The following is a 16,194-nucleotide window of genomic DNA, read 5'->3' as shown; positions in this document are numbered from 1 at the left end:
TACTGCTTGCTGTACTGCTTGTCATCTTACTCTGCTGTGCCTGGGAAAATTTTGATAACAGCAATGGTGATGCTCCTGGGCTGGCAGATAGCCAGGGCATTGGTGCTGTTTCTGTGCTGCTGTATGGGACAGGCTGGAACTCCAGCGTGAACTCGAGTTGAAGGGACTGTGACATCTGGATCAATCCACATGGGAGCAGGATACCCCAAAGCAGCTGTGGCTGTGGATAAGTCCACACCAGAGCAGGTACATCTCGAAGCATCTGTGGCTGTGGTTATGTCTGTGCTGCAGCAGGTATACCCCTGGAGAGACTGTGGCTCATAGATAAGGCACCACATGGAGCAGGTACACCCCTAAGGGACTGAAGTCTGTGGATAAGTCCACGCTGGAGCAGGGGCAAGGGGAGGAGTTCTTTGCAATATTAAACCCTATAGTCTGGCCCCAAAGGGATGAGGGGTGGAGACTGTAATAGAAATACCTTTAAATTGTTGTAACCCATGATTTGAGTTGCAGGTTATAGGAGCTACTATAGCAGGAACTACCTGAACCACGGAGGACAAGCCTTACAAGAAGCAGTGCAAGTGCAGCAGTGACTGGACCTGACCTGGCTTTGGTGCCCAATAACTCCACACAACACACCGCCTCTCCTGTCCTGACTGACCACCATAACAGATGGAGCCCAAAGTTGTGGACTAAATGAACTCAATGGACATTTGTGGACATTTTATGGGCATTCCACAGGGGTGGTCCACAGAATAAGGGAATGACATCCGTGTATTATATCAAAGGATGGCAAGGGGAGTGGGGGTTAATGAGGATGTATTGGATAGCGTGGGACCGGAGCATGATATAAATGGTATGGAATAAGAGGTGGAGAATGTGCTGGTTTTGGCTGGGATAGAGTTAATTTTCGTCACAGTAGCTACTCTGGGACTATGTTTTGGATTTGTGACCAAAACAGTGTTCATAACACATGGACATTTTCATTAGTGCTGAGCAGTGCTTACACAGAGTCAAGGCCTTTTCTGCTTCTCACACAGGCCCAACAGCGAGTAGGCTGGGGGTACACAAGAAGCTGGGAGGGGACACAGCTGGGACAGCTGACCCCAACTGACCAAAGGGATATTCCAGACCATATGGCATCATGCTCATGGAACATTCAGAATGATGGCATTTGTCTTCCCAAGTAACTGTTAAGTGTGATGGAGCCCTGCTTTCCTGGAGATGGCTGAACGCCTGCTTGCCCATGGGAACTGGTGAATGAATTCCTTGTTTTGCTTTGCTTGCATGAGCAGCTTTTGCTTTACCTATTAAACTGTTTTTATCTCAAGCCATGAGTTTTCTCACTTTCACCCTTCTCATTCTCGTCCTCATCACACTGGTGGGGAGTGAGCAAGCGGCTGCGCAGTGCTTCGTTGCTGGCTGGGGTTAAACGACAGTCCTTTTGGCAGCTGTGTCATCTCCCAACTTCTTGTGCACCCCCAGCCTACTCGCTGGTGGGGTGGGGTGAGAAGCAGAAAAGGCCTTGACACTGTGTAAGCACTGCTCAGTAATAACGAAAATTTCCCTGTATTATCAATGCTGTTTTCAGCACAAAGTGAAAACATAGTCCCATACAAGCTGCTATGGAAAAAATTAATTCTATCCCAGTCAAAACCAGCACAACTGTGCACAAGGGGTATCTGTACCAGCAGCTGGATTGGGGCTGTGGGCCTTGGGGACTCACATGCTCAGATGCCAGTGACTGGGAAGGCTGGGAACCAGAAGACAGCTTGTGGGTAGATAGTGTCTAAGCCCAGCTACCAGTCAGATGCACACAGAACTTATGCACATATACATGTCCCACTAATGAGCCTTTATCCTGAACAGCCAGTAAGATGAATCATCATTCCATGAACAGCTGAGAGCTTCTTCCAACTTCCTACCAAGTTCCTGTAATTTCACTCAAAGACATAATTAGTACTATCACAAAAATGATACCCATAGCTCTACTACCTGCTCAGGAAAAGAAAATAGGAAGCTACCATGTTGTAGAGTTCCAAATCAAGAACAAGCACAAAGAGAAACCTTGCAGCAGCTAACATTTCTACAGGTATGTCAAGGAGATAAACAAACAAAAAAACCCGAAAGGAAACACTAATACACTAAATACAACACAATTTCTGGCCTAAAGGTCTAAAGGCCTTCTAAAAGCGTTTTTTTTTTGGACTGTGCACATCCTATACAGACACACTACAGCTACCAGGAGAGCAGGCTGACCTACAACTCATTGTTACCTTTTGACTTGTGTCTGCATTTATGAGGTTTTTTACCTGACGGAAATAGGGCTAAATTAAAAAAAAATTATATATGTACAGAAAAAAGTTATTAAATGTACATTTAAGTATCAGCTTCCCCCCTCCCCCAAATAAGGAAGAGTACAAGATACAAAATGTTGCAAGTATGAATGGCTTTCAAACTGGTAAGAAGTACCAAAAACTGGAGGAGAAACAGGATAAATATTCTATGTCTATAAGTAATTGTTAAGCATTACATCACTAATATGCAGAAACACTAGATACAATTAGGATGAAATCTTTACTGGCTTTTTGGGTTCAATCACAGCTTTCACAGGAATATATAAAAAAAAGTGTCCATCTTTTACTATAATTATTGATATATTTTGAAACACTATTCTAGCACAATATAATAGTAGAAATTAAACATTTAAGTCAAAATGAAAAGTTTTAGAATTCCAAAATAGTCACTTTGGTCCTGATTTAATTAAATGAAAATCTTGGAAGCTCAATGTCAGAGGATCAGAGATTAATGATCCTAATCAGATACGGTAACAGACATGAAACCAGTTTTGGTTACTGGTTTTTGCAAAAGACTACAACACAAAAAAACCCCACCCATCTGATTCACATACTCTTAAGATTTAGCATTAAATATGGCCATTTCTCATCACTTGAAGAGGCAATTAAGCACGTACTTGCAGCTAAACTCGCTTAACCTTGTCAGAACTTACATATCTTCCTGTGTAGGAATGCATTTTTATGAAAGTACCCAAGAAAAACCTGGCATGGTCATTTGGATATAAATACCTCTCATTTTCTAGAAGAGGCTTAACGTAAGTTTCCAACCAGGCTATCTTTTTTATTCCATTCTCATTCGCTCACTCAAAGACAGTAAAAATTGAAAAAGTAACATTTCCTTACTTGCTACTTAACTCTTCCGCCAATACTAAAATATAAAAGTTAACTGTTTTTTGGATGCCAGAGAAATAATCTGTCAAGTATAGCAACATTGTCCTTTTCAGAAGATGACAACGAGCAACAGAAAACACAGACATTGCAGCTGTGTCTCAGAATATATCACTAGTTTGCCTGCTAGCACATGGGACAAAACCACATCTGTTGTTCTGGAGAACTCATTCCCTCCCATAGCAGCTATCCAAAAAATCTTATTCAACAGCGGGCGGCAATGTCTCGGAATCATGCTGCCAAGTGTGACAGATCTGGCATTCACTGTCCATATGTACTATGTTTCCTTCTGTGCATAAGCTACAAAACATAGGAATAATTTTCCTGCTAGGAACTTTTATTTCTCAAAAATGTCATGATTCAGACTGGGATGTCCCATAGTCTATTACAATAATAACCAGTTATGTACAGCCACAAAACACACACAGTTAGTAAAACAAATGCTTCAAACAATTTTCTTCAGTGAGTTGCTCAATTGGCTGTTGAAAATATATTAAAAGCAGAAAACACTGTGTCACATACTAAGCTAGTCATTCACTCACTATTCAGGCATCCTGGGTAGCATGGACTCTCACAAATCTGCCTCAGGCATACTTTATTTTCATCGTGTTACCTGACATTAAGCTAGCATAGGTATGTAATAGAGGAAAACATAACACTTTTGATTAAATTAACATCTGATCATTGAGAATTTGGCTAAGGCCAATAACTCAAGTCAGCATAAGGCCAGATGGCAAAAAGATGGGATATGTTTCATCTAGTGTTTATATAAAAAGGATGAAGTATGCTGACTTGTATAATCCTTCCTCTCCTGCTAACTCAAATTAATACAGAAAACCAGTAATAATCACTACTATCTTCATAGGTATTCTTTCATAAGCAAAGACTTCATTAAAAAAAGCTGAAGCGTGTTCAAGAATTTTCTGCCCCACATCCTGAATTTAAGGAAAAATAAATCTTAAAAGGAAACAAAGTTGAAACTTCTTAGCAATAATACTGTAGCTAATGTGAAAAAACCACAAACATCTTGAGAAAACAAAATTATACTATGATTAAGTTTTCTTGACAAGCAGTCACATTACATTTCATTGGCACACAACACATTAAGAAAGCATTCTTAACTGGTACTTAGCAGTTTTGTCACTAATCACCACTTACCTGTTACCTGGGGTACATACGGAACTGACAATCTTTCCACGCTGTATCCACTGCCTCCTAATGATTCTGCAATCTTGTTCGTCAGGAAAAATAAATTTTTTTCATGCTTCTCTAAGGATTTTGGAAGACTGTAAAAATATATATGTGAAGTTATTGTCTACCAATAGAGATTTGTTCATTAAGTAAAATATTTTTCCAATGTCTGCAAGCAACCAAAAAGCTGGTATGATCAATGCTAATGATTTGATGGAAATAAAACTTGCTCAGTTTTTTAGGAATGAATATACACCCCAGAATTAGTCCACTGAATACCTCGGCAATATTTTAAATTACCTTAACACTTGGTTATCTGCAATATGTTCCTCACCTATTCTGCTACATCTTGCGAGAATATGGTATTTGTTAATTAGGAAAAACTGCAGAGTAATAGTATTTGCCATTTGCCAGCAATGTGCCCTTGTGGCAAAAAAGGCTAAGGGTATCTTGGGCTGCATTAGGAGAAGTACTGCCAGCAGGTCAAGGGAGGACATCCTTTCCCTCTACTCAGCACTGGTAAGCACTGTGTCAAGTGCTGGGCTCTCCAGGACAGGAGAGACATGGACTTTAGAGATTCCAACAAAAGGGTCACTAAGGTGGATTAAGGGACTGGAACATCTCTCCAATGAAGAAAGACAGAGAGAGCTGGGACAGTTCAGCATGGAGAAAAGAAGGTGGATCTTATCAATGTGTACAACTACCTTAAGGGAGAGATGGTGGAAAGACAACAGAGCTAGGCTCTTTTCAGTGGTGCCCACTGACAGGAGCAGAAACAATAGGCACAAACAAACACAAAGGTTCTGTTTGAACATCAGGAAACACTTCTTTACTGTGAGGGTGACCAGGCAGTGGCACAGGTTGCCCAGAGAGACTGTGGAGTCTCCATCCTTGGAGATATTCCAAAGCCATCTGGATGTGGTCCTGGACAGCCTGCGCTAAGTGACCCTGCTTGAGTAGGGGGGTTGGACCAGATGACCTCCAGAGGTCCCTTCCAACCTCACCTGTTCTGTGATGCAGTGAAAATGCATTTTGCTGTGTTAGCACTTACACCAAGCATCGCATTGTGCAGATGTAAGTGCCTATGACTACAATTAAAAAAAAAGTCTGAAAACCAGATTTTTTTCATATATGCATATATGCTTTTAATGCTTGGTTTTCTTCTGCCTATCCTGTACACTATTAAACCTCTAAACTATTTTTCACATATGCAACATATTTCAATGACGTGTGATAGTAAAATAGGTACTTCGCTCTTCCTTAGTTCGCATTCTATATCTACTTACTTGCATTTGTCTCTGAAAATTGTTTCTGGTAGAAAATAAGATGCTTCCAGACTTCTAGTTTCGATGACCTGAAAAAAACCCAAGACAAACAGTACAAACAGAGTAGTTCCATAGCTATTTTCTCCAATGACTAAGTTGCTTAAAGCAGTTCTACTGTAGCACATCACCAATCCTTCACTAACATCTACCTCAGCACAAATGAGACCTTTAAAATGTCTTTTAACCAGAGAAAGAGATTGTGGCACTCACCCTTTAGACGAAAAATCTGTTTCTCATGGTCTTGTGCATGTCAGTACTGTTTTACCAAAGCCAATGAGGCTGTAAAGTCTTATACCACATGCGGATTTAGCCCGTTATATATGGTACCACAAGCAAAACAAAAATGCTATACCTTGAGAGAAGAATATTCTGTGCATAATTTTAAGAGTCAGCAAGAAATGCCATTGGAGACCAAAGACAAAGAGCGATGTTGGTGGACACAAATACAGTAGAGGAACACCACAAGCAATTACTTGACAGAAGTTATTTACCCGTTTTACAATAGAATGTCTACTGTTCTAAATTACTTAAATTACTTAATTATGTGTTACCTTGCTGACATGCTGACAAAAGGCAGGAACTGCAATCATCTGACTGAGAAAGTTTAGATATGCTGCAACCAATGCCATGACACCACAACGATTAAACATTGGCAGATTATCCTCATTGATGATGGCAATGTCCTGAAATATAAACGATAACATTATACTTTCCGAAGTTAACAGGTTGTCAACACACTGATAGAATTTTACTCTAAGGTAAGATTAAATAGACTGGTTTGACAAATATTTCCAACTAATCAATTAACCAAAAGCTTTCTTTGAAGGTGAGGACAGTCCATATATTTTATGCAGAACACTGACGCAAGATCACAGGTTTTAAGAACACCCTGTCAATCTAGGGAATGTTTCAACAAATTTCGACAGCTGCTATATTTCCCAAAGAGAACATGCTGTAGAAGTTTGTAACAAATCTGATGAGCTAAAGCTTCCCTATTAATAAGTGGTATGTACGAAGTGCACTTCCTTAATAGATCAATCAAATTCAGACTGAATGATGTGATTTCCAATTTTAAGATCAATATGAAAACAAAAAAGTTATCCACATCTCCAATAACAAATACAAATTGTCAATCAATGAACCCAAGACTGATTCAGACTCATACCTGCAAAGCAATAGCTAATCGAATGAGGTCAATAACCACTTCTTCATTGGCTAGTTCAATTGTGGTAAGAGCTAGAGATGTAAACAGTAGTTCAAAGTTTTTTTGGACATTGTCTTCTTCTTTACAGCCTAAGTAGATGTGTCTGTACAACTGCTGACCGTGCTATAAAAGATAAAAAAGGAAAAATGAATATTAAAATCACAGAATAATTTAGGTTAGAAATGATAATATAAAGGTCCTCTAGTCCAACTCCCTACTCCAAGCAGGGCCAACTTTGATGTTAGATCATTTTAGATAGAGAATTAAAAAACAGAATACATGTATACACATACACAAACAAGTACATGATTAATTAAGAAGACTACTACTTTATAACAACAGCTTCTTTATCAATACAGCACTGTTCTATTTTATGTAGAAGTGTACAGATAGGGAAGATGATAAAGTGGATTGCACTTGAATACTGCACTGTGTGTCAGACATTGGCATTCATTTCCTATTCAGAAAAAAAAATTTGCCAATTTATGAAAAGAAGAAAACAAAAAGTAGATCTTGAAACATTCTCAAGAACATTCAAGTAACTGAGGAGCTTCAAGGGTTATCCTTGTGAAGACATCAAAAAGTTGTTCATTAAGCAAGGTTCCTTGAATGGCAAACCAAGAAAAAGTTCTGCTAGACGGTGTTTCAGGAGATGAGTAGGACTTATTTATCAATGTGCATAGGGAGGCTCTAGCTCTAGTGAAGAACATAGGTTATCTAATTAAAGACCCTCAACTTTGAAAGTGACTTTCTTCGTAACACTGTGCTTAACCAAATTTTTGTAAATAAACTATTATCTCAACACAAAAAAAGAAATGAAAACACAGAAAGGCAGGATAAGAAACAGGTTCTGCATGCAACCACCCCAGCATTCTTAATCTGTAGAGGATACAGGTCTTTACCAGTTGACACAGTTAATTTTCAAGATCTAAGGACTGATGCTTCATGGAAGTACTAGTTCAATTTTAGAAGGAAAAAGAAAACTCATTTTAACATCTGTTTTTGAAGCAGGACATAATCACTTAAATAATAAAGATGTTGTTGGTCTTTTTATTACTTCTAAGATCAAATATGTAGTTGTTCAAATATATGTTTTATTTAGAAAAGAGTGGAAGAGAGCTATTAGCAAAGCACAGAAGCTATTATGAAATAAGCACGCTAAAGGTTACCTGTTTAAAGACACAGTATATTTGGAAAACAAAAGTAACGAAATGATTCATCCCACTGATAAAGAATTGCACTTAGATATGAAAATAAATTATTATGTGGATTTTCTTGACACATAATATCTTTCTAGAAGATTGCAAAATGCAAGAATTTCAATATTTCCCTTTAAAAAAAGGAAAGAAATAAACCTCCTGGCTTTGAGAAAGTGGACTCGGATGAAAAGAGTGTTGTATATATGTCTGGTTTAATTCCACCTAATTTTAGGTACTGAGAATCCTAAGTATGATACACAATTGCCTTAGGATCCCCATCTAACATCAAACAAGCCTAGATGGTCATTCAGATCTTAATGGACTTCTGGAGATGCTTCACCCCTCTTGTTTGATTATGCAAGGGTTCTTGGAAGAGTAGGCTGCTAACTTACACATCTACACTAGGTAACATTAGATTTATGATATGCATCTGAAACAGTATCACATACATAATTATTGAATGACTTCATTCCCCAGGGTTAATGCTTTTTTTTTTTGCAAGAGTGTATAATCTTTTCTTGACCTGATAAGAATCTCTTTTCCTATCCTGCCCTCTTTTTCAGATGAGAGTGTTAACAATTCAAATATTTAGTTTGACAATTAAAATTTTCATCTAGCAAAATCAGTAAATACAACTTACCCAAACTGTTTTAAATCCTAGATATTAAACTGAAGAATTAAAATTTAATTCATTTTTACAAAGATACATTACTAATAAAGGCCAATGTTGGAGTATTCTTTATATTTGTATTATTTCAGTATTAATCAAAACAGGTGTAAATAAACTGCAAGGAATATCAACTGTATTAACTTAGCAAGAACATTTATCTTGCAATGTTACTTGAAAATTGCACAACTCTAGTATGCATATTATTACATATGTAGTATTTTTGCCTCTGGACAAGTTAAACTGCAATTCTTCTAGTTTTTATGATTAGAATATTAAATTAGGTCAGCACTCTGAAGACACACATTTTTATTTCGCAGTTAATAGGAAACAAAACCAAAGCAGCATGGGATAGCTGTGAGAAATGAATATATTTTCTCAGGCAGATAACAGTGATAAAATGTTGTAAAGCCTGCTTGAGATGACTTCAAGTAATTTGTACTTATTTGTTTACAAACATACCTACACAGATAAACCATAATCAGGAATGACAGAGCACACTACTATCTATCTGCATTCTTCCCCACATAGAAAATTAGGTGTTTATTGTAAAGAAGTAATTTCACTCCACGTAAGCATCACCTAAAAAAAGCCATATGCTTTTCTTTAGAAGCAAACATACTCAGAAGTCAACCAGCACAATGTCCTGTAAAAGCAATCTTGTAAGAAGGTGCATTTTTTTCTTCAAAGTTAACTTTCTTTGACATCTTTACCTAAAACATAAGACACAGGTCCCTGTACCAAGGCTTTTAAAAAAGATTTTTAAATAAAAAATTATCTGAAAATGCAACAAAATAAAAGCCATACAAATAAAAAACTACTACTGAGCATGCTGCACAGGGATCTAACTATAGGGAGGTCTTTTCAGAATCATGGTTTAGATATACACTATTCTAATTTCATGCACGCAAGGGTTTTCACTGAAGACATAAATGAAAATTTTATTCAATGGGACCACCTCTCAAGTATCTAGAGCACCTCAACACTGAAACCACTGTAATTTGAATTAAAATCACTTGATACTGATCTTTGTAACTTGTTGCAAAAACACAGTTTTAGAAGAAAAGCAACTGGTTCAGTTACTTTACCTTCTTTCTAGATAGAAAAGTTAAATTTTTCATTCTATTACCTTTTTCATGAAGCTCACATCTTGCCTTGAAATTTTGTCTCGTTTTATCTTTAGATCAGAAACATCTGGTATTATTCTAAAAAGGAAACAAAAATGTCATTTTAGCAAAAAGAAGTTGAAAGGGAAGAGGATGAAGCTTACCTGTAAAACTCTTGCCATCAATAAATGACACTGAACACTGTGCATTTATCAAAACAGTACATTAATGTTTCATATTAGGAAAAATATTTAAAAATCAACAGTATTGATCATTCAGATATTAAACTAGAATTTCAAGTAGGCCAAAGCAAACAAAAAGAACTACCGTATCCCTCTGAGCTTTGCTCTGTTGTCATGCCGATCAATGAGATTATGCAGTATTTCCAAGACCAGCTGCCTTAGCTCAGAGTCTTCCATGAGCGAAGGAGACAATAACGGGTCCAGAAACGGGGGAGGAAGTGCATTAGTTATCGTTGTTGCTTTGTATCCTGAAGTCACCTGTTCATTGTCGGAAGTAAGATTAACGTGTGTCATTATTGCACTGTAAGAATTACTTGCAGCTCTCACTCAATTTTTAGTGGGCTTGCTTTAGCATCTGAAAGGTGGATTCAAACTGAAGTACTGTAGTAGTTTTGAAAATTCCTAACCTCACTATGAATTAGGAAGGACTTTAATACTTATGTTCCGATGAACTTCCTCATCTGTTTTAAAGTGGTATTTCTCAGGATCCTTCCTCTATCAACAAACCCAAAAGAAAAATAAAGGTATCATTTATGAAATTTTTTTTAAAAATGGTCTATGAAAAGTTGCAGGGCATAAAATGAAGATGGTAATAATGCCAATAGAGATTTTTCCATTTCAGGCTCTGAGATGCTCATATTTCGTACTGAGTATGCTCACGTGAAGAAAAGAAGAGAAATCAGGGCCTATATGTACATCTTAAACATTTATGGATACTACTTTATTGCAAAAAAAACCAGCAAGCAGCAAACCATTTCCTTAGAAATCTGGTACCATGATGCTGGGTTTATTTAATACTACCTCTGACTTGCCTCATTTGATTACTTTTATTTAAAGCAAGCTCTGTAGATACACAAGGAAAAGTGAACTGCTATCTGACAATTTAAATATTAATCAGCTGAACATTTACAGCAGTCAGAAATGTTTAAAATTTACTGTCCCTTAAAATGCAGGTTACCAGAATATCACAATCTCAAAACCAAAACAGGATCCAGAAACTGACAAGCATAAACTGTTGAGGATGAGGGGAGCAAAATTATCCAAGATTTAATTATAATAAAAGGACTCATATTTTTATCTAAGGCTTTACATAATAATTATATCTTCATTATGCATACCATTACAGCTTTTACATGTGAACTGTGTTGTACTGGATTTGGCTGGGATAGTTATTTTTCTTAATAGTAGCACACACACTGCTGTGTTTTGGATTTGTGACCAAAACAGTGTTGATAGCACAGGGATGTTTTAGTTGTTGCTGAACAGCGCTTACAAAGTGTCATGACCTTTTCTGCTTCTCACACTGCCCTGCCACTGAGTAGGCTGGGAGTGCACAAGAAGTTGGGAGGGGACACAGCTGGGACAGCTGACCCCAACTGACCAAAGGGATATTCCTAGACCATATGACATCATGCTCAGCAACAAAATGGGACAGTTTGCAAAGGCTGCTGTTGCCTGGGGACTGGCTGGCTGGTGAGCAATTGGGTTTTGGGTGGGGTTTTTTGTGGTTTGTTTGGGTGGGGTTTTTGTTCATTTCTATTTTTTATCACGTTTTCCTCTTTTTTTACTTACTACACTGTCTTAATCTCAACCCACTTTTCTCATTTGTACCCTTACCAATTCTCTCCCCAGTCCCACTGGGGAAGAATGAGCAAGTGACTAGGTGATGCTCTGCTGTCTGCTGGGGATAAACCACAACATGTGAGCAAGCACTATTCCACAGCATAACTGAATAGGTTGAAGGGAAACTGGTTGGCAGAGGAGCATGCAGGTACATGAAGGTATCTAATCAATCTTTTTGAAAACAGAAAGTTACTAATATTACAAGCAGTAAGGCTGCAAATAAAAGCGTATACTTTTAATGCAGTGCCAGATTTTAATTGCCTATACAACACTAAGTTGTCTGCCTGTGTGTATGCACAAGATGACAAATTATGTTATGAAGTATTATTTTTTGTAAAGAATACATGATGTACAATGCTCAGTTCAGTACACAGAACAGGCAGGGTTCAGTAGTTTCTAGTTCTTTATTATGTGTGCAGACTAAACCTTATATACCACAAAAGCTTTGCTCTGAACACAAATTCCTTCCCACGTTTTTTCCACAATATTTATCAATGTCTAAGTAATTCATTAAGCATCAAAACATTCACTTTCACATCTTTGTGCCATGTTGGGATTGTACTTCCATGTTCTAAAAGAGGATCCAAACCAAACTTCAGTGTAAAAAATGTTAAATTCCTTCCACATACACAATTCCAATCGCTTAACACATACTTACAGGCTATGCAACACCCCAAATAATTAGAACAATTCTTACTGACTTCATTGGCAATTTTTAAGACGGAACAGTTTAGGCATAGCTGAGTCTATCTTTAATGAAGACAAAGTACAAAATGACCACCTGAAGTCCTTTCTAACGTGTTTTCTATCTTTAAATTGCAACTGTGAATGCTCAGGTCTTCTGCAAGCCAGAATCTAGGACTTCATATTCTGACAAACAAAGAACAGTTTAACTGATTTGCCTAACACCACACGCAAATTTCATGTCAAAGCAGGGATAGAAACTCATTTTCCAGGAAGACATTCTTCTGCTTTAGTCACGAAATCATTCTTTATGCTATCTCCCCTATTTCAGGCACTAAACAGTTTTCAGCTTCTGCAACAACACAGGCCAGGATTCTACAGGAAAGTGCCTCGTTTACTATCCACTTCTGATTCTTACCATCAGGATGTATTTCCAGAAATAGTCTCTGAAGGCTTACAGTTCAAAAATGTATTTGTGATAAAACATTTAATCATAGCTTACAAGAAACGTGGGAAATACTAGGAAGGAAAGAACAATGGTGCCTGAGGTTCTAAAGGCTTCGAGATAAGCATCCACTACTACAGTTTTAAAAATATCAGCCATTCTACTAATTACAGGTTTTGTGGTGTCAGAGACAAAAGTGATTTCACACTGATGTTGCCAGCATCACTGGCAGAACTAGTCAACTCAACCTGCTCTACGATGTTCTTTTGGATCTGCAGATCCAATTATAACTGATATTCACTGAAGTGCTCTAAAGAGATGGAGGAGTATTTCTTGAGCTGCTTCTAATGTAAATTGGGAAAACACTGTCACAATTTTACCCAGTAGAACTAGAGATCTGTAGTTTTGTAACAGTAACATTAAGTATGGTTATTTCATATGAGGTATGTTTAATTTTGTAATTGTAATTACACTTGTAATACTATACTTCTACGTATAAACATATACACAAAGTGAAACGTGTGCTTATAACATAATATACTGAACACAGAAGGCTTACCATAAGTAAAGATCTCAATAACATGATTTGAATCCTCCTAGTTCCCAAATCTCTACAATAAGAAAAGAAGTTGAAAATTAGTTTCTTTGCATATCTTCAAAATATTATTCTACTCCAGACATCATTCTAACCACTGCATTTTTGACAAGCGAATACAGCAGTACTGGAAGGGATGCTGGATGACCACAAATAAGGGGCAAGTATCTCCAAATGAGGTGTCGTAACTAAATGTTTTCGAAAGTGACATTTATAGGCAGGCTTAAAAAGCAAAGCACATACAATTGAAAAAAAAAAAAAAAGAAATATGTGAAGCAGATCTAAATCTTCACGTTTCATTCAGAAATCTCTTTGTATCTGAAATATTCAACCGCTACACGCTTGACTTAATTTTCACAAGCATTAGCGCTCAGAATTTCTTCTGAATTAAAATGTAATTGACTCTTTTAAGAAACCAGGACACTTCTTGTTTAAGTCAGACCCCAAAACCCTCTGTTTTCAGATTACAGGAAGTTATACGGAACACCACTTAACCTGTTCTTCATCTGTTCTCGTATTCCATCTGCTGGTACTAAAAGAAGTTAAATACCTATTAGTATATAGTCACATGTGCACTGTTCTTGCAAGATCTTACAAAGGTGCACTTGGAATAAATTGCTCCATTCAAATACACTCTTTCAAGAAAGTAAAAAAGGTACAAACCCTTTTGTCCACCAAATAGCGTAAGGAAAGAGCAAGCCTCTTCATAAAAGTTGACCCGTACATAACAGTGGAAACTTCCACCTTCATGGGCTATAAACCTGACTACATCCAGTTGGCAGTATCATTCAAATGTCTTGTGTAACAGTGACCAAATTTTCTGGTAAGCAATGCAAGACTGTACCAACAGTCAGAAAGCCTGCTTTATTCAGAAAGACATACGTGCATCATACTAACATACTACTCAGCCCCATGTTTACACAGAATCCCATAAAAGAAAACTGTATGGTTAAACAAAAACACCCCACACCAACTGGTAATCCAAGTACAGAATTCTAAATGGATTCATATTTCAAATACCTTCTTAATGAGTGATAACTGCCTGACACAGATAGATTTCTATCTTCCATGGAATAGTGTCCCATGCTGCAGGGACACAATACTATATGAAAAGCTACCAAGAAGCCAGGAGAATAACAATGACTTCCTACTTAAGCTAGCAGGGGATCAGACATATGTGGTACAAAGTATCCACACATACCTGGAAAGAATAGCTGCAACCTTTTCAGTGATTTTCCCCATACTGAGGAAAAGCAGTCTTTAAACATAATTATTCATGTTACAGGGAAAAATATTAATCCAGCATACGGCAGCTTTTTAACTGTGGGTTTATTACAGGAGTCTGCCCACCTATAGCTTTTTCCTATTTCTAAATAAATAGGGAAAATCTAAACCAAAACAAATTCACTGGAATTTCTGCAGTTTATTTCTTAATCTGAAGTCAGCTTGTACAAAATGAAGAAAAAACAAAAACCACTTGTAAATTATGCAGCTATTTGAAAAAATTTAGTCATAGTTTGATTTCCCTCATTCACAAAACAGACATATAAGAAGTTACGGAATTAACCACCATTAAGTAGATAATTTCAAAAACATTTGTACAGATGTGGAGAGAAGAAATGTTTTAGTGCAAAGTAAGCTGCATTCAAATCAGGCATTTTCTATCAGTAACGTGTTTGGAGACTGATTTCATACCACTGACGCTGTGCTTGTCTTGATTCTGCATAGTACTTAATACAGCCCCTAATGAGTGAGAATTTACATTTCACTTTTCTTAATGTTTTTCACTTCTTAATTTATCAGGATTCTAAAATCTAAGTTTTTAATTAAAAATTAAAAAACATAGAATATACAAACCCAAGGTGACTGGTATCCAGTGATTGTGAATTTGTCCCCAAAACAGGTACTTTTCCCATAATGAACATCATAATCTCTGATCTCTGGTAATCTGGGAGATTGCTTCCAAAAAATCCTAAATAAAAATGGAATGAAATCACAGAAGGAAAGAGATCCAGGGCCCTTCTCTTTAAAAGAAATGCCTTATAAGTACAAGGAATATATTAACAAGGTCTAAATAGATGAAGAATAAAACTATGATTTGTTTTAGGGCATAACCCTCACATGTTCATTTCTGCTGAATGGCTTTACAGACTCTTTTCATGACCCTCACTTTCTTCTTTGAATCCTAAAACTTTCTAATGTTAGTCTCCTTTAAATATATCATTTAAGAATTAAATATGTGACATCTGCTAATTTTTAACTAGTGAGGAATTGGAAATGTTTCTCATGGAACACAGTGTTCCTTTTGTCTGTTCGTAAGTCACCATTAAATATTACACGTGTATGAAAAGAAATCTCAGAGAGATATAAGTATGACATGATTATTACTTTGAAATCACTGAGACAAACAGCTCAGGTGCCAGCACGATTGGCAGCAGAGCTATCTAGCGGTGCACAGAGGGGTTTCCTGAACCGGGGGAACCCCAGGAGAGCAGAGAGACCCACCAGGAGCCCACAGCTCACGTGACAGCAGCTGACAAGACCTGGACGGACCTGGAGCAATGGTGGCCAAGCCCCCACACCTATAAAAGAAGCCCCTGGGGAGCGCTACCGACCAGGAGCGGTGCGGCAGATGGTGCGCAAGAAGGGCGCTGTCGCTCTGCTGGCT

General features: G+C 37.4%; 1 protein-coding gene across 8 annotated transcripts in view; it reads right to left on the bottom strand.

Annotated features, from left to right (window-relative positions):
• EFR3A (EFR3 homolog A) overlaps positions 1 to 16,194 on the bottom strand; it is an 88,470-nt gene that overhangs the window by 13,194 nt on the left and 59,082 nt on the right. For 7 of the 8 annotated variants that reach the window (XM_069780075.1, XM_069780077.1, XM_069780074.1 and 4 more), the window contains 9 exons: positions 15,384 to 15,498; positions 13,491 to 13,542; positions 10,265 to 10,437; positions 9,961 to 10,036; positions 6,927 to 7,088; positions 6,313 to 6,444; positions 5,723 to 5,790; positions 4,404 to 4,531; positions 2,277 to 2,327 (listed from right to left, as the gene is read on the bottom strand). In XM_069780075.1, coding sequence (XP_069636176.1) covers positions 2,277 to 2,327; positions 4,404 to 4,531; positions 5,723 to 5,790; positions 6,313 to 6,444; positions 6,927 to 7,088; positions 9,961 to 10,036; positions 10,265 to 10,437; positions 13,491 to 13,542; positions 15,384 to 15,498 — 957 coding nt within the window. The remainder of the gene's footprint in view (positions 1 to 2,276; positions 2,328 to 4,403; positions 4,532 to 5,722; positions 5,791 to 6,312; positions 6,445 to 6,926; positions 7,089 to 9,960; positions 10,037 to 10,264; positions 10,438 to 13,490; positions 13,543 to 15,383; positions 15,499 to 16,194) is intronic. The other variant, XM_069780073.1, reaches the window with a different exon arrangement.

The sequence above is a fragment of the Haliaeetus albicilla genome, chromosome 3, assembly GCF_947461875.1.
Source record: "Haliaeetus albicilla chromosome 3, bHalAlb1.1, whole genome shotgun sequence".
Lineage (NCBI taxonomy): Eukaryota > Metazoa > Chordata > Aves > Accipitriformes > Accipitridae > Haliaeetus > Haliaeetus albicilla.
This window is presented reverse-complemented; position numbering and strand designations above follow the sequence as displayed.